This window comes from Lonchura striata, chromosome 20, assembly GCF_050655825.1.
Source record: "Lonchura striata isolate lonStrDom1 chromosome 20, ASM5065582v1, whole genome shotgun sequence".
Lineage (NCBI taxonomy): Eukaryota > Metazoa > Chordata > Aves > Passeriformes > Estrildidae > Lonchura > Lonchura striata.
This window is the reverse complement of record NC_140722.1, coordinates 1,540,859-1,564,924: the sequence shown is the minus strand read 5'-3', so window position 1 is coordinate 1,564,924 and position 24,066 is coordinate 1,540,859. Positions and strand designations below refer to the sequence as shown.

General features: G+C 43.5%; 1 protein-coding gene across 5 annotated transcripts in view; it reads left to right on the top strand.

The window, feature by feature from the left end:
• NCOA6 (nuclear receptor coactivator 6) overlaps nt 1-23,244 on the top strand; it is a 44,579-nt gene extending 21,335 nt beyond the window's left edge. For 4 of the 5 annotated variants that reach the window (XM_085557871.1, XM_031506536.3, XM_031506537.3 and 1 more), the window contains 8 exons: nt 1,555-1,701; nt 2,645-3,764; nt 9,392-9,513; nt 10,409-13,375; nt 14,905-14,973; nt 16,855-16,891; nt 19,657-19,805; nt 22,645-23,244. In XM_085557871.1, coding sequence (XP_085413997.1) covers nt 1,555-1,701; nt 2,645-3,764; nt 9,392-9,513; nt 10,409-13,375; nt 14,905-14,973; nt 16,855-16,891; nt 19,657-19,805; nt 22,645-22,691 — 4,658 coding nt within the window. In that variant the 3' untranslated portion in view covers nt 22,692-23,244. Of the gene's footprint in view, nt 1-1,554; nt 1,702-2,644; nt 3,765-9,391; nt 9,514-10,408; nt 13,376-14,904; nt 14,974-16,854; nt 16,892-19,326; nt 19,806-22,644 lie in introns of those variants that run through there. The other variant, XM_085557872.1, reaches the window with a different exon arrangement.
• The last annotated feature ends 822 nt before the right edge of the window (nt 23,245-24,066 follow it).

Genomic DNA, 24,066 nt, shown 5'->3' with positions numbered 1-24,066 from the left:
CATCTGGAAGCAGTTATTCATTATTATAGTCACATTTCCCTACAGTCTTGGCTCACCAGCCATATGTCCCCATCAGAAATTTTAGTCATGACCTTTAGCCAGTATAATCTCCATGTTCTGCTTCCTAACTAAACCCACTACAAACAAACCTCAATTTTTTTGAGTTTAAAGTCACTCCAGAAATAAACTGTCAAAATATGTTATTTGGTCTTATTTTAGACTTTATTGCTAAATCACCAATCCTGCTGTGAGCTGTATCCTCAGGTGATTTTAAAATACAGGATTCCTTGGTTTCAGCAAAACTGTGTTGCTCCCACTGCTGAGATTTTTGCCTGACTTCTATGCATGCTCATTCTTCACTGCAATTTATATGTTAATTTGTCATTACAGATCTTTCCATTTTCAAGCCACCTTACATTTAAAGGTTTGGTGTAAATGAATGCATCCAAACACTTGGCATTTCACACAGCCAATTTAGCAAATCAGAATTTATATCTGATTTGGAATAGGCCAAGCTAACACTTTATATTTTATTCTCAGTTCAAGCATTTCTATGTACAAAACATCCCTAAAAGTTTAGTGGAACCAAAGCTGGTTCCGGTGATGTGGTATTTCAATAAGTCTGTTTCTGTATTTGCAGATATATTTGGTGTTTGGCCTATAGACTTGATTACCTTGAAATATTAATTACAACCTAAGACCAAATAATTAGCACAAAGTAGAATTAGATGTGCAAGAAAGCTGTAACTGCAGAAGGAATTGAAGTCACATTCTGGCACTGGGTCAGGAAAATAAAGGGGGCAGTGGGCAGGGTTGCTTCAAAGTCTGAGGCATTGTGTGGACAGTGAGTTAAAAATAAGTGGGTTCTCTTAAATCATCCACGCTGCTGCTCACACTGGCAGGTAGAGGGGAGGTTTTTCTCTCCATCCCAGGGCAGCAGTGATGTTTGGATGTGCCAGAGTGTGGGTGTTGTGCCACAAAAGAGCCTGAAAGTATTCCTTGCTCTTGCAACAGGAATAGCAGAGTTACTTGAATGAGCAGCAGTTCTGGATGTATTGAACTGTGGGGTTCCTCAGCCCACTCTGGGATGAAAAGACCCTTTGAGTGTGTGCACACAGCAGCACTGATAAGGAGTGTGTGCCTGGTGTGTCAGAGCTGGTGAGAGGAGCACATCACTTAGAAGAATACCAGTTATTTCTGTTCGTGTACATTGAATAAGTTAAGGGTGTGCTAAGAGATGCAGTAGAGCAGAAAGCAACAAACCACATTAATTTCTAATTTATATGAGGTCAAATGTGGGCTTTTCACCTTCTCTGGGTAGTAAGTTTTGTATTTAAATTATAGTTTGAAATTAGTCACAGTAATTTGTTAGAATTGTTGCACAGGTAAGAACTATAAATGTCTTCAGTGGATTTTGTATATTGGCAAAAAACAATTTCTGCCTAAACCTGTTGTATGATAGTACAGACTCAAAGATATTCTCCAATTATAGATTTTGTCTATTCTTTCCTTCCCATTTTCTGTACTAACTAATCAGAAAATTCTCATGTTCAGGAATGCCCAAGCGGCTCCCCCCGGGGTTCCCTGCAGGCCAGGCTAACCAGAACTTCCTGCAAGGCCAGGTGCCCTCCACAGCTCCAGGAACGCCAGGGAACAGCGGAGCACCACAGCTGCCAACCAGCCAGAACGTGCAGCACACAGGTCTGACTGCAGGGGGGCCTTCCTCAGCTTTTTCCATTTTCCATTTGTAGCACATGATGCCTTTTCCCGTGTCACACAGGAGCCATTAAACCCAAACCATTAAACTCGTGCCATTAACAGGGAGCTGCTGGCTGGGGCTGCAACAGCACTCTGCGTGTAGTACTGGATAGGGAAAAGAAAAGCATAAGGCTGCTCATGTTTCTTAACAACTATTATTGATGAGGACTGTGGGTCTGGGCTTCAGAAGCAGCTGTTGAGAAACTGAGTGAAAGGTAGCACTGAAATTTGGAGGCAAGGAGTAATAAAGATACAACACAAAAGGAATTTCTTCTCCAGGAAAAAAAAAAAATAGTATAATTATCTTAGAAGCAGAAGAGCAAAATAGTCTTGTTCTGCTTTGAAAAGATTATTTATTACTTCCTTCAAAAATTCCCAAAGTCTTCTTAAAGTGTGAAAATGAAATATTGACAAATGTCTCCCTCCATTTCACAACTCAAATTATTAGTTTTTTTTGCTGGATTATGGATACCCTGATGATGCGATTTCATCAATATTCCATGTGCATTTATTCTTTATCCCATTATAAAATATCCTCAGGGTTTGAAGCTCATTTTGACTATGAATTACTCTGCTGAGTTAGGTGACATTATGAAAGATTTTCAAACTTAGATGCAGATAAGAACTGAAATTAAGTTTCTGTTCTGTCTTCTGCAGTGGGATACAGGGGAAGTAGCAGTCCAAGTGTATATTTTGAGATGTATGGTGTTCTCTTTTGACAACTAACAATCAAACTTTGCATCCCAGGACTGCAAATACATGAGATATGCCAGTTTATTGGAAAAGGGAGGAAAGCAATTTTGGAGTACTCGACATTTGAAGGTGTGAAAACTCTTGCTCCACTCCAATTAGTCTCTTACTGGTATTTTCTTTTTATTTTCTTAAGGTGGCCAAGGATCTGCACCTCCTCAAACTCAGATGCAAGCAGCACATGGCCCACCAAATATGATGCAGGCCAATCTAATGGGACTTCATGGAAATATGAACAACCAGCAGGCTGGTGCTAGTGGGGTGCCACAAGTTAACATGGGCAACATGCAGGGACAGCCTCAGCAAGGACCACAGTCCCAACTTATGGGGATGCATCAGCAAATTGTGTCCTCTCAAGGACAGATGGTGAACATTCAGGCTCAGGGATCGCTGAACCCTCAAAACCAGATGATACTTTCTCGAACTCAGCTCATGCCACAAGGCCAAATGATGGTGACACCCCAAAACCAAAATCTTGGTCCCTCTCCCCAGAGGATGACCCCACCCAAACAGATGATTCCCCAGCAGGGACAGCAGATGATGTCCACACACAATCAGATGATGGGACCTCAGGGCCAGGTCTTACTACAGCAAAACTCCATGATGGAGCAGATTATGACCCCTCAGATGCAAGGAAATAAACAGCCTTTTAATACTCAAAACCAGTCCAATGTTATGACGGGGCCAGCTCAACTGATGAGAGGACCAACCCCAAACATGCAAGGAAACATGGTGCAGTTCGCTGGGCAGATGATGGCACAGCAGGGCCCCGTGAATGGGAATCCTTCTCAGGTGATGGGAATTCAAGGGCAAGTTTTAAGACCCACTGGACCTGGTCCTCACATCTCTCAGCAACTTGGGGATACTGCAACCACAACAAACAACGATGGGAATTTGACGCAGATGTTACCTGAGGTTCCTGTGCAGCAGCCAAACATGGTGCCTTCTCATATGCAAGGAATGCAAGGAAACAATAATGCTTCAGGGAGTCATTTCTCTGGCCATGGGCTGCCTTTCAGTACAGGGTTTAGTGGAACTCCCAATGGGAATCAGGTTTCCTGTGGGCAGAACCCTGTGTTTCCTGTCAATAAAGATGTGACGCTCACGAGTCCGCTCTTGGTTAACCTACTCCAGAGCGATATCTCAGCAGGGCACTTTGGTGTGAACAACAAACAGAATAACCAGAATGCCAACAAGCCAAAGAAGAAGAAGCCTCCAAGGAAGAAGAAAAATAATCAACAACTAGAACAAACAACGTAGGTTTAATATTACAGTGTTTTTTATAAGGGGCATGAAGAAACTCACGCAGGCATCTTGTCAATATTTTATCAGCAAGTAATGGGTCAGAAAGGACTTGTATTTTATTCATGTTGTAGCAGTTTCTCTGAAGAGTTGGTCAATGGAATGTTTGTTCAAGATTAAAAATAACATGCAAATATCCAAAATCAGTCAGAAACCCAATTCTAGGAGCACTGTTCCTTACCTTTACTGGGTGAAGGAAGTTTAGCATGTGGCCCATGGTGCCACAGCCCTTGGAAGAGGAGGCTGCCTTTTTTAAGCAGTCTGACAGCCACGATCAAAGGGTGGGAAGTACATTCAGAAGAACTAGAAACCTCTATAAAACATGTGCAGGGCAGATTTTGGGGGGCTGTTTCCTGAGTCATGTGCATATCCTGACACATTTCTGCCTGGAATTGAGCTGGAGTTCTCTCTTAGTTGAAGCTGCAGCTAGAATTTAAAGGGAAGAATGTGGTATTTTCTGGATATGAGATTAGCAAATCCAAGCAGTGTTGGTCTTCTTGACCTAGCAGAGATTAGGAAGGAAAAAAAAACCCTACAGTTCTTGAGAGAGAGGAAGCCAATGGAAGAGATTGAAAGATCATGAATGAATATGTCTTTTTAGTGACAATATAAGATTACAGAATCTCTTCCTTCTTTGACCAGAGTGTTCTCTCTTGACCAGCTGTCCTGTAAGCATTTGCCATTGACAGTTCACTATCACCCAGCACAGGGTGGTAGCTGCTGCTGCTGTGCCATTATTCAGCTCAAATGGTGAAGGCAGATATGCTTTATTTAATTATCCTGATGCTGCAGATAAGCCCATGGGGCATTAACAGGAATCCACCTGATGGTATTGTGGGGGTTTGTTTTCAATCAGGGAAAAATGAAAAAAAAATTGCACAGAAAATTATAACACAGAAATACTCAAATATCAAAATTAAATTCTTAGAACCAAACAAAAATATGGCAATAGCACATGAAGATCCTGGTGTGGCTCTGGTTCCACCAGTCTGGCCCCTTTGAATAATCATGTTTTTAACCTGAAGTTTATGCTGCCTTTCCTAGAGGCACATGTTCAGTTCAGTGCAAAGAGAAGCTGGCATGAAGTACTAAGTAAAATGTTCAATATTTTAACTTTTCTCTTGGTTATTCAGTGTGTAGCCCCAGCCTGCATTTTCTGCAGTGTCAAGATTCCTTCATGAAGATGGAATTAATAATCTCATGGACATTTTAATTGTGGACTGAAAATCTCACATCTATACCAAGTGATCTTTTGTGATAATCTTTAATTGGCTTAACTAGTACAAAAATAAAATGCAGAAATGCTGTAAGGTAAAGCAAAGCATGCTATTTTAATAGGCCTTGGAAAAAAGCTTTTTAAGCCTCTCCTGTATAGTTGTATACAGTCATGGTATGGCTTGTCAGGTCCTCACTGCTGCTGAGTGATCTCAGATTACAGCTGGAGGAGGACACAGTCTGTGGCCAGGTGTGGAAACCTAGGTAAAGTAACTTGGCCAGCACTAATTGTGCAGCTTTGGGGTGACTTAGAAACCTAACACAGACACCACTTCCTCCAGTCCAGATTCCAGTAAAACAATGGTAACCACTGCTGTAGCAAGTGCCTTGCTGTGGAAGTGACAGAGCATTCAGAGGGAGCAGATGAGCTGGCAGCACCTTCTGAAAAAAAAAAATCCATTAATAATTAAAGAAAACTCTTCTTATGATTTTGTTTTCCTTGGTCTTCCTGATGAGCACCCAGCCTCAGTGTGGCCTGGGAATATCAATAAATGTGTCTATAAAGCTCTTCCTCTGAGCTTGCAAAGCCTCACAAGACTATTTGCTTATTAAAAAGTTTTTACAATAGAAGAAGTCTCAATTACAGCTTTTCTAATGAGCTATGACAGCTCAATTCAGCTCCTAAAAAAGGTTTTGAATCAGATTTTGGTGTAATTAACAAAGGAACCAGAATGTTGTTCTGATATGGATGAGCATTTTGGTTCGACATGGACTAAATCAATACTTGATCCTTGCAGAAGTACTAAGAAGGGAGCTGTTCTTACAAAAGTTCCTGAATTTATTCTCCAGCAAAAAGAGAGTGCAGTGAAAGCTGGCTATAACACCTTTCTGCTTCCCTCCCTCTCAGCTTTCCTCACATCATTGGGCAAGCTCAGCACTTTCCTGCCTTGGAATTGGCAGGAATGAAATCAAATTTGGATCACTTTCTCTTGCATCAGAATCAAATAAGATGCTTTTCATCTCAGTTTCCTCTCTGTCATTCTTCCTTTGAATTTTAGAATTCAGAGCAGCAAACCTTGTTGGAAATACAGCTTATTTGATAAAGACACTAAAAAGAAATTATTTCTGAGAAATAATAACAGTAACAAAAGTACAATTAGGAATATGGATTGCAGTCATGTTGGAATGTAAATAGGATAAGTGAACTATTGAAAGAGTTTATTCAGCTGAGTCTAAAATAGTTTCAAGGGTTTGCTTAATTGAGCAACTTTGCATTGGAATGAAACCCAGGACATTTTGGTTGTTTAAAAGTGTTTGCATCTGTGTGCTGAACCTGGAGACTGTGGGTAATGGGATGCAAACTGAGGAACAAGATGCTAGATGCAATGGGATTGTGGATAAAACAGGTTGGTTAATTCTATTAAATCCATGCACAAACAAGCAGTTGTTTCATGTTCCCCTGTGCACAGACCATGAGCATCCTGTGCACTGGTAGAACAGAAATAATCTGCTGTGGGAGGTCATTGCCAGTGCTGCCATTCAGGTTGCAGTGTCCAGTGCAGGTGGTGACAGCACTGCAGGACAAAGAGGTTTTTCCCTAGCAGACTCAGCGGGTTCCACTGCAGCTCTGGGGTCCCCTGGCAGTGTGGGGAAATGCCCTCACTCAGCAGCAGGGGAGGAGCCTCTCTACCCCCAGAGCTGCTGCTCCTGGGCAGGGCTGGGGCTGCCACACCTATCATTTGACGTTTGCTCTCCTTATGACCCAGCTGCCTCCTTTGCTTTGGCTGGTTGGGTTTTCCTGGAGTTCTCTCTCTGCTCTGATGAGGGATTTGTATCTGAAGGCTGTACTTCAGAGTGCAGCTGGTGGAGCAGAGGTACTGCTGATGACAATCCAGACTGTACCAGGTGTGCAGTTGCTCTTATATATTTTTTCACATCTAGAGCAATAGAAAAGAAGAATAAATATGGAATATTTTGTCCTTCACACCAACATCTTGCTATTCATATTCTGGTTATTTTTCACCTTATTTAAGATTCAGTTGATGTTGAAATTTTCCAGCAGTGACAGAAACAGACTTTATTACCATAGCTGCTCTTTGCTGGCAAACCAAGCTCGGGTCTGTTCTGCCAGATTTGTACAGATCCATCTGGCAGGAAGTGTTTGCTAAGGATCCACTGTGCACCATTTTTGTTTTCTGGCTTAAACCTTTCTGTGCAGGGATGCTGTGTATCACCTTTGAGCTGAACTTTAACAGGAGCATTTTTAATTTTCCACCATTGTAAATAAATAGCAAAATTGACAAATTTGAGATTGCATTGACAATTTTAGGTATTACTTCAGTTCACGTGGCTGGTGCCTGCACCAAAGGCTGCAGCTCTTCTGGGTGATTTTGCTGCCAGAATTTTTGTTCACTTGTGGCTGTTAATATAATGCTCTGGGCATATCTCTGCATTTGCCAATTTTCATCAAATTTATTGGTGGAGACATGTAAGCCTTCACTCCCTGCATCACAGAAATTGGTTACATGCTGAATATGACACAGCATTGCACTCCAGGTGCTTTCCTTGGCAGTACTTGCCCTCCACAGCAGTGGCTGGAACAGTTATGTTTGCCCTGTTTTCACCTTATCTCTTGGTATGTGTTCTCTCCAGTTTTGACCCACAGAAATTCAGGGATTTCCAGTCACATGCTTTTTTTTGAATGTTGATTAGGTAGGTGATAGAACATTAGGACAGGTCAGGGTGTCTCCATGCATGTCTACAGCTTAGTGTCAGCTGCACAAGATGCCAGAAACTGCTGTTCTCAAGTAAATTGAAACAGGATCTATCTCCCCAACATTGTGGATTTCAGATTCATATTTCACTGAAAGTGTTACTTCTGTCCATGGCATTTCTGCATGATTCTGCCTCTCTTTATTTGCAGTGTACTTTTTTTATGTCTTTAATTTTAGCTTAGAGCTTTTCCTACACAGAACTTCCTATAAACTTCATATATTCATGGAGGTGATAAGCAGTTTAGTTCTGCTCTTCATTCCTCTTTATTTTACATCCTCTGGCTGTATATACTGATCACTATAGAAACTTGGGGTTTTTCTAGGTCTGCAAAAGCTGTCTTGATTTAGTCCAAGTACTGGGCATTGAGTCTGGACAATTTTAAATTGTCCTAGAGAGTCTTCTGGAGCATCAGATTCCTCAGGAGAAGGACTTGGGGGGGATGATGATGGATGAGAAACGCAATGTGACCCAGCATTGTGCACTCACAGCCCAGAACCCAGCTGAGTTCTGGCTGATCCCCAGTGTGGGCAGCAGGGCTGGGGGGATTCTGCCCCTCTGCCCCACTCAGGTGAAACCCACCTGCAGAGCAGCCTCCAGCCCTGGGGCACAAGAAGGACACTCCTTTGGAGAGAGTCCAGAGGAGACCACAGAGATGCTCCAAGGGCTGGAGTCCCTCTGCTCTGGAGCCAGGTTGGGAGAGCTGGAGGTGTTCACTTGGAGAAGAGGAGGCTCCAGGCAGATGTCCAGGGCCTGAAAGGGCTCCCAGAGAGCTGGAGAGGGACTGGGGACAAAGGATGTAGGGACAGGGCAAAGGGAATGGCTCCCACTGCCAAAGGGCAGGAATGGATGGGATACTGGGAGAAAATTGTTCCCTGTGAGGGTCGGGAGGTCCTGACACAGGTTGTCCAGAGAAGCTGTGGCTGCTTCATCCTTGGCAGTGTCCAAGGCCAGGTTAGACACTGGGGCTTGGAGCCACCTGGGCTAGTGGAAGGGGGTGGAATGAGATAGTCTTTAAGGTCCCTTCCTACCCAGACCAGCATGTGATCACTTGCAGAGCCCCAGCAGCACACAGGTCTGTCTCTGGAGGGTGACCACAATGCCTGGCATGTCAGTGCATTTGTGCTGTGGTGTTATCCAAGGTCTTGGATACCCTGAGTGGGTCACTGGGTGTAATACTGGGAGAAAAGGTGCTACCATTGAAATAAATTAAAAATGCATCTACCCGTGGCACTTGGTTATCCATTCAGATGTCATAGGAAAGCCTGTTTAGTTTAGTTGAAATATACGAGTCTCTATCCTTGAAATATCCATTCTCTTAGTTCTAAAGCTCAGGTTCACTGCAGAAATGAATGTTTAAGATCAACAGAGCACCAGGCAACTTGTTTCCTTTTCAGTAGTACCTAAGGCAGTGACTATACACAGACCTGGTGTGCATGTTCCAGTCTGGCAAGTTACGTCAGAGGCCTTTCAGTGGATTGTTCCAGATCTGTGGAGAGTGCTGGGAATTAATTACTTGAGTACTTAGTTACAGAAGCAGAAATCAAACAATGATGTAGGGGCTGGCTCTTAATTGCGATTATTTTTCTTTCAGTTCTTCAGAATCACGTCCAGCTGGCCTGGAGGAGAGTGATCAGTCATCAATGTCTGGAGACCAAGGAATGAGTTTAGAGAAGTCTGGCCCTAAACTCTCCGATTTTGCAAGTAGGCCACCAGGTAGTAGGATTTTTCTGTGATCATCTGAATGTAATAACTATAGGAGAGTTTTAATGATCTTTGCAACAGTTCCATTTTATTTATGCTATCACATATTCAATTTCAAACTTTTTTTCCTCCTAGTAAGTAATTGGTACCATTGTTTAAGTGTTTTCTTTGGGTTAGTTCAAAATGGAGAGGTGGCCCCATTCTCATTTATCATCCTGCAGGTATCATACTGAGTAATTCAGTATTTTTCAGCAGTAACATAACTGATAAAAAAAGTTCTATTTCTACCTATAGCGCAGACTGATGTCTTAAAAACTTAGCATTTACTAATACCTGATTTTTGAGAAAAAACAGTGGTTGTAGTTGTAATAATCCTTTGCATGTAGAGAGGATTAAATCTAAAGTCTGCAATAGGATTTATGTTATAAAACACATGGGGAATTCTTAGCATGTTTTTGGCCAAGTAGCACACGGCAGATTCTACTTTATTCTCAAGAAAATGTCAGGTCTGGCAGGTATGCTGGTCCATGACACTTGGGGGCTGTCAAACTCTGAAGTTAGTTTTAAGGAGTAATAATTAGTGAAAGCCCAACTCTGCATTTGCCAGTGAAAGGAAGCCCATGGGCAGTTGCAGAAACCTGTCAGGTGTGAACCTGGGTTAGTAGCTGATACAACACACTAAGCAATCTCCAGTTAAATCTCATGCAAGCCATACGTTAAGTAAAACTATTTTTATTAATTAAGTAAAATCTTTGGCTTTGTTTGTAAAGCCTGTTTTGTTAATGTGTCTCTCAGCCAAGATAAACAGGCTCCAGGCTGTACTATCTATCCAATCCTGTTTGTTACAGAAAATCTTCTTCCTCTGATGTTTGGTTGGTTTTAACCATGTGTCATCCTGTTGCCTTAGGTTATCCATCTCAGCCAGTGGAGCAAAGGCCTCTTCAGCAGATGCCGCCTCAGCTCATGCCACACACGCAGCAGCCCCAGCCCCAGCAGCAGCAGCAGCAACCCCAGGCAGCCCCGCAGCAAGGCCAGGCACCCCCCCAGACACCACAGCAGCAGCAGATGATGATGATGCTGATGATGCAGCAGGATCCCAAATCAGTCAGGCTCCCTGTGCCACAGGGGGTTCACCCCCCCAGGGCACCCCTGAACCCAGATGCCCAGCGGATGCCAATGCAGCAGAGTGGGAACATGCCAGTGATGGTGAACCTCCAGGGGCCTGGGCCCGTGCCTCCCTCTCCTGACAAACAGAGGATGGCCCTGCCAGGCAATCCTCCTCTGGGAAATACTGCAAGAAAAATGGTTTATCCAGATAACGTACAGAATCCTTCCAGTTCACCCCTCAGAGAGGTATCATCAGTATCATCTCTTCCAGAAGGAGGTGGAGCTGAGGGCCCTCCAACATCAGGAGCTCAGAATAATGTGACATCTCATTTAGTAGTTTCACAGAACCAGTTAATGATGACAGGACCCAAGCCTGGACCATCCCCACTTTCAGCTGCCCAAGGTACAAGTCCCCAGCAGCAGTCTAGTTCACTGTCTAGTGCTCTTACACACCATTTTCCAAATGTTGCTGCCCCATCACAAACGTCAAGGCCTAAAACCCCAAACAGAGCTAGCCCAAGGCCATATTACCCTCAGACTCCTAATAACCGTCCACCCAGCACAGAACCCTCAGAAATTAGCTTGTCTCCAGAGAGACTCAATGCCTCTATTGCTGGTCTGTTCCCTCCCCAGATCAATATTCCTTTACCTCCCAGGCCTAATCTCAATAGAGGATTTGATCAGCAGGGTCTGAATCCCACTACTTTAAAGGCCATTGGGCAAGCCCCATCAAATCTCACAATTAACAACCAGTCCAGTTTTACTGCCTCACAGTCACACAAGTTGGAAGGTGTGGTCATTAATTCAGGCAAACAAACCAACGCTGGAGGAACAAAGAGAGCAAGCCCAAGCAATAGTCGAAGGTCCAGTCCTGGATCCAGTAGGAAAACTACACCAAGCCCTGGCAGACAGAATTCAAAAGCAGCTAAATTATCATTGACAACTCAGCAGAATCCATCTCTCTTGCAGAACATGGAGTTACAGAGAAATATGATGGCTAGTCCCTCTTCTTTGCCAACACCTGTGACCACAAGTTTTCAAAATAATTCCATGCTAAGTAACCAGAATCCCACAGTTTCTGTACCTGCTGTGACTGGCATTCCTGAAGACAATAAGGAGAGCCTTAGTGTGCCTCAAGATACTGAGAGTCAAAGTGCACAAGGTGTCCTAGGTAGCAAGGACCAGCCCAGTATGGAACTGAAAGGTGTCCCTACTCCAGAAATGAAAGTGCTGGTTCCTGAGGAACAGTCAAAAAAAGATGGGCAAGCCTTAGACGGCAGTAAGCTCCCAGTCATGGAGGAAAGTAAAGCCATGGTATCTCCAGCCATGAGGGAGGCACCAACTTCTCTAAGTCAACTTCTTGACAATTCTGGAGCTCCTAATGTGACCATTAAGCCCCCTGGGCTGACTGGTCTTGAAATGGCACCAATTGTCCCCACTGGTGAGGAGATAAAGAAGATAGCTGTCATTCCTCCACTGCAGGATTCATCACTGAGCAAGGAGCCATCCAATTCACTTAGCCTGCTTCAAAATAACGAGCCCTGTCCGAATCCAGAGCACCAGGAGCTGGGAGAAGTAAATGCAAGTGTGGAACAGTGTGTTCCTCCAGTAATGCAGAGGCCTGTTAGCTCTTCTATTTCAGGTCCTTTACCTCCCAACCAGATAACAGTTTTTGTGACTTCCAACCCTATTACATCTGTTGCTAATACATCAGCTCCATTGCCATCCCACTTGCAATCTGCATTAGTGTCCACTGTTGTCACCATGCCCAACGTGGGGAGCAAAGTGATGGTTTCCGAGGGACAGTCGGCAGCTCAGTCCAATGCCCGGCCGCAGTTCATCACACCTGTGTTTATAAACTCATCCTCAATCATCCAAGTGATGAAGGGCTCTCAGTCCAGCACTATTCCAGCAGCCCCCATGACTTCTAACTCAAGTCTGATGCCTCAGTCGGTCGCGGTTGTTGGTCCTTTGCATATCCCACAGAATATCAAGTTTTCCTCCGGGCCCGCTCCTCCCAGCACCTCATCCACCAGTCCTGTGTCCAGTATTCCCACCAGCAGGTCACTTGTTCTGAATCCCTTGGCATCTCCTGTCCAACTGCCTTCTTCCACTCCAGCTCCTTCCAGTGTTCCTTCACAACCTCCTGCTCAGCAAGCCAAGGACTTCAGCTCCGAGGAGACTTCCCAAGGTGCAGGGTCAGGTGAGCAGTGCCCTGTGCCAGCAGCCCAGTCGGGACCTGTTGTTTCCTCTCTGCTTACAAGCAGCCCGGGCGCTGGGAATAGACGCAGTCCTGTTTCATCCAGCAAGGGAAAGGGAAAGGTAGACAAGATTGGCCAGCTCCTGCTGACTAAAGCGTGCAAGAAGGTCACTGGCTCCCTGGAGAAAGGGGAAGAGCAGTACGCTTTGGATGGAGAAACAGAAGGTCAGGGACTAGAAACGTCGGTCCCAAGTAGTTTGGGAACGGAGCAACCCCCAGCAGAACTCGATGGCAAAAGCGGGACCCCTGCAGCACCCAGTGTTACCAAACAGAGCACTTCTGGGCCCAGCAGCTCGAGCCTCAGCCCCGCGGCGGCCGCTCCGTCCTGCGCGTCCCCGGGCGCGCCCCCGAGCGGCCCCGGGCCCGGCGCGCTCCCGGCCGCAGCTCCCGCGGCAGCGCCGGACCCCGCGGGCCCCGGCGGCGGCCCCGGCGGGGGCCCGGAGCCCAGCGGGAGCGCCGCGGCCGAGGAGCAGCCCGCGGCAGCCGCAGAGCTGCCCCCGAGCGCAGGTGAGTGCGGGGCTGCGCGGAGCAGGGGCGGGGAGAGAGGGAGCCCGCGGCCTTCGGGAAGCCGCGAGCAAGGCTGACAGCTGCTCTCTTGTTTCTAGCGCCTGAGTCATGCGCAGGCTTGTATTTGCCAAGATTCGAGTTCCGGATGTTTTATTTCACTTTCCAGTTACTGCTTCGGTGGGGTACTTGTCACGAACGTATGATTCTGTAACTTCATGTAACTGTTGGAAGCAAGGAGGAAAAGTGGGTGTATCAATAATGACAAATACATAGGGTCCCTTTTATACTGGTAGATACACTGGTATTCTGCTTTGGTCTTGCAACAGACTTTAGATTTTATAAATGATTTCGATTTATTGACAATTAATGATTAATGAATTGAATTAATCCTAATAATACTATTTTCCTCTCTGAATAACCTTCATCCTCTAGGGAAATTGCTGAATAACCTCCGAAGCAGAAGAAAAAACAATCCACACCAAACCCCCCCCGCCATTTGTCTAGGGAAAAACTTAAATGCTCATTTTAGAGAAATTAATGAAAAAGTTAACTGCGTTCAGTTTAAAAACATAAAATACTTTTACATCTGAGCTTTGCTATTTTAATTAGAGCATCTGGCAGACTTTATAGATGACATTGATGCTAGCTCTTGATGCCATTTTTAATGTATTGAATCTGGTGTGGATATAAACCTATCACTCTTGAAGCGGGCTAAGTGAGTGTTGTGGTTTACAACACGAATTGGACACAGAAGATAAAATCAGGGATGATAAAATCCACAGAAATCATACAGGGGAACTGAAAACTTCAGCCTCAGTGTGACTTTCCCCATGGCTGTTTGATGTCATAGCTGCATGCCACTGGAAAATGGAAGCTTCCTTTGAGCTTCACAGAAGGAATTCTAGCTTTCTAGAAAGTGATAATCTTTATTTAAGCAGGAATGCTAAACTTTTTGTCTTCCTGTTCTCTGTAAGTTCACTATCACATTGAAGCCTAGAAACAAAAATTATTTTTCCACCTGATTTTTTTTACTTGGCAACTTAAAAAAGGTTAAGTCATCATCTTTTTGCCAAAGGCCTTCAAGGGCAACTCTGGAGCATATTGTGCACTTGAATTTAAAGAGTGAGGGCATTCATTCATTAAAAATATGCTATTTCCCCCCAGAATCTCTGCTGAAATTAAAATTTAAAAAAGGAGTCTAAACTACTGAAATTTTATTATTTCCTTTAATGTCACAGTCTCACGAACAACTGTTACCTTTAAAAATGGTGTTTATGATACTTCATTTCATCAGTCATTCTAGTTTGAGAAAACTTGCTTGGGATAGTTCTGCCAAAGTTTGTTTCAAAAAGGGGGAGGTGTGTATGGGGTGGGAGGGAAGTGGAGGGTAGATTAAAAATATATTGCATCTGTAAATGGCAAAGTGCAGTCAGCTGGGAGAGAGAGCATTTTCTACCAGCCTGATCACACAACAGGAACGCCTTTACTCCCTTTGACAATAATGTTTTTTCCCTCCACTTTTATTCTAGCATCCTCTCAACATTTAACACAGAAAAAAAGTTCACTTGCAACATCAGAAAGTACTGTTCAAAGAACAGGTAAATCTTCCTTTGGAAAAGCAGAATAGAGGTGAACTAAATCTTTTATGAAAATGTCTTTGTTTGAATGCATATTCAGTGGTCACTAACACACCGTGTATTTTGGAGGTTGGGTAGGGGTTTTTATTATTATTTGTGCTTTGGGATGGTTTTACTTTGCTAGTTACATTGTGCTTTGGAAGTCTCCAAAGCCTTGTGGGAGATTCAGGATATGGTCAAGTAAAAGATGAAAAAAATCCCCAAGAAATATTTTAGATATTCAGTGTTAAATTGGAGGGACTGGATTTGTAACAGTTCATAGTGTTTGAATTTGGAAGTTCTATGCTGAGCTAATAATAAAGGTGCATGTCTTTCATTGTACCCTTCTGAATACAGAAATATGATCATGCTATGCTGGGATTGTGGTTTAGAGTAGTAATCCTTTTTTTTTTTTCTGTTCAACTTTTAATGCTCTCCCAGCAGTGTTTCAGGATAGAGCCCTGGCAGATAACTTTATGGTGTTGCCAATTATTATCATGGTGTTTCACCATCAGTTCTGGGGTATTTTTAAAAAGTGATTCCTATGCTGAGCAGGGAAAACAGATAGATGTGGGCTTACTTATGGGAAGTGCCACTCTCCATCTATTTAGCATCTCTAATCTGATTTGAAATAGGGTTTTCAGGAGAGAAAACTTGTATAAAATTGTTTTCTTTGAATTTCCACTAAGACAAAGGTGGTCATACACCCTTGTTTTTTCACACACAACTCATTACTCTGTGCTGCTGTGACTATACTGGGGGTTCCTGCTGGGGGAAGTACTGATGCTATCCATTTTTTGCTGTTGGATAATTTTCTAGTTTAAATTTTGGGTGGGAAGAAAGGTAATTCCTTTCATCACTCAGTCTCTTCTTCCTTAGTCCCCAAGATGTCTGTTTTTCTTGGACAGTTTTATATCACTTTACACTGAAGAGGCTGATGTTCCAACACTGCAAATTCATCCTAGGAGGACAGACATTGCCCATTCTCTTACTTTTTTAAATCCCTCTGTTCATTGTGCACACTTTAGGAAACTGGGGGCTAAATTGTTGTCAAAGGCAAAGCCCCAGTTTGTGTCCCACTGCCCTAAGTTTGATGGGGGAGTTGAGCTGGGCAATTAGACAAAGCACAGGAGGTTCATCCATGATATTGCAATGGTAATCCCCAAATCTCTGGCAGCTCCTCATTAGAGGTCCTGTGTTTAGATATAGGTCTTCCTTCTCAACAAAGGATACAGTGGATACAGAGACAATTAAAAGCAGACCGTAAAAAGACATGACATTTTATGTGCTGAAAAGGAGAGCTGTTTATAGAGATGAGGACTCCAAAGAAAACCTGACCTGTATGTACAAAATCACTGAGAGAGAGAGAGAAAACAGGTCAGACTTCTCTTTGCATCATCTCCACTGAGATATTTTCCAATTCTGTACAAGTGCAATTGGGCTTCAGAAATTTGTCATTAGAAGAGATTTCTGTGAGAGGCAGTTGGGTTAAGGCAAATTTTTATGTGCACAATAGAGCCAGATGGGTACTTTTAAGGTTTAAAAATTAATAAAACCTAGAAGGTTTAGTAGAAATAAGCTGTGTAAAATGGAAGTTTAAAAAGGGAGATTAATGTAGCCAGGGAGTTTTTCTACAATTTTCTTCTGCAGGGCTTTAATTTTTCCCTGTCTTAGCTGACTGCAGTGTACTGAAGGCTGTAATCAGACCAAACACTTGGCCAGTGTGGTATTTTGGCTTGTTTTGCTTTGAGAGAAGCTTATCCTTGAGATCTAATATGTGATGATAAAATATGAGCTAGTCATGCCTTGTCAGCAGGTATGTACCTCTACAGCACACTTTAAAATTATCTTTTTCTTTTGTAGAACTTGAGACAAATGCTGCAGTAGTTGCTGGTCAAAGGTAAGGAGATAGTTTGTAGACTCAGAGTAGATATAGCTTTCGTGGGGAGGAAGTCCCTTTCTCTTTGCTTAACAGCTCAACCTCTGCTATTGTTTTTCATTTTCTTGGCCATATTCATTCTTTCCTGCTAAGAAATCAGGCCAGCTGAATGATTCAAACCATTGCTGAAATGCTATTAATTAACCTTTCCCTTAGTCTGTGCTTTGGGCAGTGTTTCCTCTCATCCTTTCAGGCCTGGATTTTTCATGACCTGGAAGGGTCTTGATGGTTGCATAGCAAATCAAAACTAGCCCTCCAAAAGCCTGCAGCTTAGCTATGCTGTGTCATGAATTTTTGTTTTCTAACAGAAAGCCTTTCAAAAGTCTATTCTTCTGCCTTGAGGATTGTTTTTAACAGTTTTCCTCTATTTGCTTGTTAACACTGCCAAAACTTGATAAGAAAGTCAAGTAGAAACTTCATGTTGTCCTGGTTAAGACATTCAGTAATTAAAAGATATTGTTTCAAATGGTTGTGTTCTGTCAGAAGAAAATACCATTTCCAAGATCTGCTTGGAAGATTCTAAACACCCCAGGCTCAGTTGGCAGTGAGAGCCCCTGGGGAGGTTTCTGGCTAATGGTGCTGGCACAGCTGGCCGGGTTTTGGACACTGCCCTCATGGGTGGAGTGACCCCCTAGGCTGGGCCGAGAGGGACAGCCCCTTGTTGGGTTCCTCAGGAGATGAGGCAGTGCCTTCCTTTATAAGGAAGGGAATGCAATACATTTCCTGAGATCAGGAATGGCTCTGAATTGAATATTTAACCCTATTTATCTTCATTTGGACTGGCATCTTTGAAAGAAAGCTGAAATTTCACAGTGAGTTTTCTTGAGGGTAGAATTTTTCTGAAAGGCTGAAGGTGGGACACTGGCAACTGAGCAGATTTTCCAAATGAAGTATCCTTGTGTGACTATGTCCAAACTCATCCAGCACATCAGATTTTCAGGGTATTTTCAGGGTTTTTCTGATTGATGCTCTTCTGAGTGAGACTGGAAAAGAAGGAAAGTTTGCAGGCAAACTGGGCCTAGTGATGGCTGCTGCAGTGTGCAGCTTTGGGTATGTTGAACTATACAGGACAAATCTTGATATAATCACAGATGGTTTGGGTGGCAAGGGACCTTAAAATTTACCTTCATGCCATGGGCAGGGGCACCTTCCAGCATCCCAGGTTGCTCCAAGCCCAGTCCAGTATGGCCTTGGACACATCCAGGGATGGGGCAGCCACAGCTTTTCTGGGCAACCCGTGCCAATTTCTCCCTAATAGCTAATCTAAACCTATTCTCATTTAAAGCCATTAAAAATCTTTAAAACCTTAGGGGAACCTTGCAACCCATAAACCACTAGAAGTAATTTCACTTGGAGTAATTTGATTTCCTCCTATAAAAGGAGGGAAGTGATGTGCTAGATCCTATGAGACAACCCCAGTTCTGGATTTAGTCACTAGAATATGTTAAAATGACCTGTACTAACTGAACTTCAGGTGCTGATGCCTGTTTGCTTCTCTCTGGGAAGCACCCACCTCTTGGAGGGATCCAGTTTGTAGATGGCCCATAATACTCCCTTATAGGGAAATGTCAGTATTTTGTATCTGAGATAATCTACAATCTATAGTCTCCTCTGCTGTGTGTCTTTCCTTGAGAATGTTTGTCTCTCCTTCCATTGAGAAACTGTTTTATTTCAGGTTTCTGTTACTGAACCCTAAAGTTTGTGTGGTTTTAGTCCTTCCCCTCAAAACAGGACTTGTCTGAAGGGTGACACTGCAGTGAGACCTCTGTCACACACAGGTCACCCTGTGCCATGTCTTCACTCCAGTCTCTGATTCAGGCACCCTTCCTGAAATCCTGCAAGCTGTCACCCAAAGGGCCTGAAATGAGCTTTTTTCTTTTCCATTATCAGCCAACTAATTCATTTAGTTAATTACTTACCTTTGAATTCACACGAGAGTAGTTCAGTTTAAACTTCTGAAACTGCTTAGTCACCAGAAATTGTCTGGCAAGGATGCATTAAGGAGAAAATACCCAAAGCTCAGGATGAGTTTACAGGGCTAAGACAGATAAAATAAAAGAGGAATTTAATTACAAATTGTAATTGTCTCAGTAGCAAGAAACAGATTTCCAGAGTACCTAAAATTATTATTTTGTAGCAGAAAAAGCTTTTTGTTACAAAAAAAAAAAGATTTTCACTTCAAGCTTTAAAACTTGAAGAAAGTTTTAAAAAAACTTTTTTTTTTTTTTTAATATGTGAAGAAATCACTTGGATCAATAGAGTAAGTCTTTTTAGCAAACCTAAAAGTTGGCATACTCCCTGGAGAGTTCTTAATTCCTCCTGATGTTCGTCTGCAATTTCAACTCTGCACCCCCATACTGCAGCAGTTTCTAATGTAACCTGTTTGCTTTTCCTAGACTTCAGTAAATGGTGGCACCTGTGGAAAACAGAGCAGACAATTTATAATGCATCTAATTTCTTGGTCTTCTTATGTTGAAAATATTCTCTTTGAGGACTTCTCAATTCTGTATCCTCTGATAATTTTTGATAGAAATGGACTATACTCTGGCTTACTCAGGTCATTCTTCATCTGGTAGAACTTCTGGTATCTCTAGCGTTTCATATCTTCAGTGCTAATAGTCCGGAACTGGTACCTGTGTTGGGCCATCCTCCAGCTTGTCTGACTTGCATAGAAAAACATAATTCTTCTCACACTTCATCAGAAATATTTTGTCCCACTTTATTAGTAATGAGACAAAAGAGAATTGTGAAAAGTCTAAAACTCCAAGTAGAAGAAATTCAAGAACAGAGGATTCTGCCGCTTCACAGGAAACTGTAGAGAACGGGCAGCGCAAGAGATCCTCACGACCCGCGTCCACATCCAGCACAGCTAAAGGTAACATGCACAGCCACCCTTCCTGGGGAGAGGGCAGCTCCTAACCTGCTTCCCCAGGTGTTTGCCCTGCCAGTAGCTGCCTCATAACTCTGGTTTGCAGCTCATACACCTTGGGTGCTTTATCTCTAGTTTCAAGGATTTAGCCACAGGTTGGTGTTGAAGCGTTTCCCGACGTCTGCACTGGCAGTAATCCTGTATGAATTCCTCTTTGGTACATCTGTGGAACTTGTTTTCTGCAGCATTCAGCACCATAGTGTTCAGCACCTTGCCTAGTTGAATTCTCTTTGCAGAAATGTGTTGCTGTTGGAAGGACCGTACTGAGATCAAAAAGTGACATTTTCCTTTTCCTGAAGCCCGAAAGATACGAGACTTAAGTCTTCCCAAGTGCACGGTCGGTTCTTGCCAAGTCAAATGCCATGGTTCAGGCACGCTCCAGAGGCTGCTGAGGTGGCAGCCAGGAGCATCAGGGAGTGCTGTGTGCTAGCACAGAGCCTCAGCTCTGCTTCGCAACAACATCTGAACTCCTGAAGTGATTAACCCATGGCATTAGCAGGTGCTGACTTATCTTACTCCTACACAGGTTATAGTCTTTAATAATTATGCAGCATTTGTGTGATATGCACGGCCCAGTGCCAGGCTGAGGCTAATTCTGTCAGCTTCTTGTGTTTAAGGGTCAGAAAAATGCTGATGGACCAAAGTTATACAAGAGAGTAGAGAGAGACCGTCAAGAGGCAACATTCAACCACTATTTTAAAGATAATATACAGAACAAAGAGGTACTAATATAAAATTATTATAAAAGGAAGTCAAGTTGAATTCATCCACTATTTCCATACTGGAGGTACTAAAGTGTGATGCTAAGAATATTGTGTTGTCAGAGTCTCAGAGAAGCATTCCAGCTTTATGTTATTGTGCAATGACTCCCAAAGATTACACAGGGGACCTATATGTTCTGCACTTTTGTGACTGCTGAATTTAATTATATTTAATTTTTGTGGCAGGACTGTGCAGAAGAATCTGAGTCTGTATTGTAAAAATAAATTCTCTACCATGATTGTGAAAAAAAGTTTGAAAAATGTGAAGCCAGTGTAAAATCCCTGCCTGTTTGAGGGGGTCTGGAGCGTGTGACCTGCCCCACACGTTGTACTGGGTAAACCTAAAGATGACAACCAGTGAAACTTCAAATTCTGAAAATGTGGGAACGGGAAAGTGCGTCAAATTTAAATAATACCAAAACTCTAACAGGAGTTTGTGCTGACTGTGTAATACATTTACCTCTGTAAATAAAACCTTTAGTTTTAAGTCGTGCATCTGAAGCTGCCACAGTGTCCAAGGGCTTTGCTGGAGAGTTGGGTGCAGCCTGCAGGGGACACCTGGCTGTGATGCCTTACCTGCAAGCACACGGCTGCTCCCAAGCTGTGGAGAATGAAAAGCAGGTGCTCTGGACAAGCTGCACATTAGTGAGGTGGCCGCAGGAGTCTCACCTGGTCTGCCACCTGTGCCTGCTCTGTTGTACATATTTGTTAGTGAATCAGAGCTTAATTATTCTGGTTTGGTTGCTCCTGTCCTCATTATGTTATCTGTGTCCTGAGAAACCCCCTAATCCATGGTAAAAGGAGCATGGGGCTGCGAGGAGTTATCTCTTCAAATAGAGGCTGTTCAAAGTCATTGTTAGGAAAAATAAATGAGCAGGGAGAGAGAAGCAGACTTTGACCAGCTGGAGGAGGAACTTGGTTGTTAAGCCTTGGGAAGGAGGAGGCAGAAGGGTCAGTGTGAGAGAAGAGGAGAACACATAGGGAGGGTCAGCCCTGTCCCCGTGTGTCCAGCACATTTCGGGGTGCTGGTTTGGGAGGTGCTGGTGATGCTCCCAAGGGACTGAGTGCTGCTGGCCCACTCCTCCTCCCAAACATGGAGCCTTGAGCACCAACAAGGGCAGCCACAGCTGCTGCTGAAGCTTACTTCAAAGTCAGTCCTGCAGTTTGGAGGGCTCCAGGCTGGAGTCGAGCCTGTGGAAATGTTTCACTTCTGAAAATTGGTACTGTACTGGTGTTTTCCCTTTTTGGAGTACTTTTCCAGCAAGGGCTGCTTTTAGCATTTACTGTAGCTTTGAGTTTGTTAAATTTTGAAATGTTGATTGTTTTTTTTTTCTAATTCCACATGTAACAGCTGTGGAGTTATACTGCTGCTATTCTAATTTTAGATGGGCTTGGAAATTTTTTTCCCTTTTGACTCTTAAAATACACACAGCTGCAATAGTTTTTGGAAAACATTATGAAGAGCCAAAGAGACATTGCCAACATTTAAAATCACATTTTTAAAAAGATCTAAAGATGCAAATGCCTTTGGTCCTTACTCTTTTTTTGTTTTGAAATGGAAACTTAGTGCCTTGGTAAGTGCACTGGATATGTCATCTGCTGTCACCGTGGCCCTGCAGGTGTTAGCATTTGTGTCTTTTTGCATCAGCTCTGTTCCTGGGACTCAGTGTACACTGCAGAGACTTGTTTTCTAACGACCTTCTAGGAGCTCAGGCAGCTGGGGTGTTGACTGGCATGGCAGAGTTGTTGTGTAGCACCATCTCCTCCTGGGACACGGCTCCCCTGTGGCACGTGGGGATGGCACGTAGGGGACAGTAAAAGCCATTTTCTTTCAAGGCTGTTCCGTGAGGTTTGCAGGAGTGCCCAGCTGGGGCTCCGTGCGTGTCAGTCCCGCTGCGGGGAGATCTGCTCTGCGGGGCACACGCTCTGGTGTGAGGCTGGAAAAATGACAGGGCAATCTGTGCCCCTCTGGGGAATGGCTTACCGACTGCATATCCATGCTTTTTTTCTTCTCTTGATTTCAGAAACGAGTGCCAGTGCAATGCAGTCAAAAAGAAGAAAATCCAAGTAAATTACTGCATGGAAACATGAGACTTGTAAATGAGTGTGAATTTACCAATAGCAATTTTGAGCTGTGATTTTTCTTTTTTAAATAAAATTCTGTACAGTAAGTAATTTTAATATTATCTGTTCCCAATAAATGATTTTCTTTTCTAAAAAACAGATAAATAGATATAAAAACTGGGTTCTTCTAAAACCCCCTGGATTTGCAAAGTGAAGTCAGGGTTAGCACACTAAGGTAATGTGTTTGTATGAAATGGAAGATGAGGGGAAGACAATTGTAAATTTATTTGTTTCCACTTTTCATAAACAATTTAGAATACAGGGTTGTCATTTTTAGGTATTAAAATAATGTAATGTGCTGTTGTTTAAGTACTGTATGTGAATAGCAGTCAGAGGGTTTATAAACAAACCCTATGTTGTTTGGAAATGTAAATAATTTTATTATATAGTAGATCTGATGTATTTGTTGTAGAAATGGACCAGTGAAACAAAAAATAAATTTAAGGGTTTGTATAATGTGGAATTCCTCATGCTCTAAATAAATGTTATTGTCCTATAAATTGGGTTGAATTCTTATTAGCAACCATAGCAGCATCATTCCAATCAGGAGGATTGGAGGGATTATTTAGAGCTCTGGGCCTGCAAGCTCCTTATATGTAGCTTCAGCAAGGAATTTGTTTAACCACGAATGTACTGATGCAGCTGCTGCTGCAAAGCGAGGGAGGCTGCCCGGGCAGCAGAGGAGCCTCGGCAGCCTGGCTCCCCACCGAGGGCTGCTCAGCAGGGCGCAGGCGGGGAAAAGCCAGTCCACGGGACAAAGGCAGCCCGGCTGAGCTCTGCTGCCATCGGCCGCGGCGTGTGGGATGTGCTGCCTTGGAAAGTAGGTCAGGCTCACTGTTCTGGGAGCCGCTGGGGAGAGCCAGAGCCCGAGCTGTGCACACACACTGCCACCTCTTCTCTGTCTTGCTGAATTTTAAAAGATGTATCTCAAAATGCCAGTTAAATATAAATTGTTATTAAATTGAAGTTGTCAGCTTTGATAATCACAGAAATTACCTATTTGTGCACAAGGTAGCAGGCAGTAAGTGAGGCCAGTGTCACAGAATCATTGGGGATGGAAAAGTCCTTTAAAACCATCAGGTCCATCTGTTCCCATAGCACTGCCAAGGCCACCAGTAGCCCATGTCCTCAAGTGCAGCATCCACACGTTTTTAAAATCCTCTAGGGACAGGGATTGTCCTGGGAAGCTGTGCCAGGACTTGACAACCTCTTCCATGAAGAAATGTTCCCCAATATCTAACCTGAACCTCCTCTGGTGCAAATTGAGGCCATTTCCTGTCAGCCTCTGCCTTGTTCCTTGGGAGCACAGCCCAACCCCACTC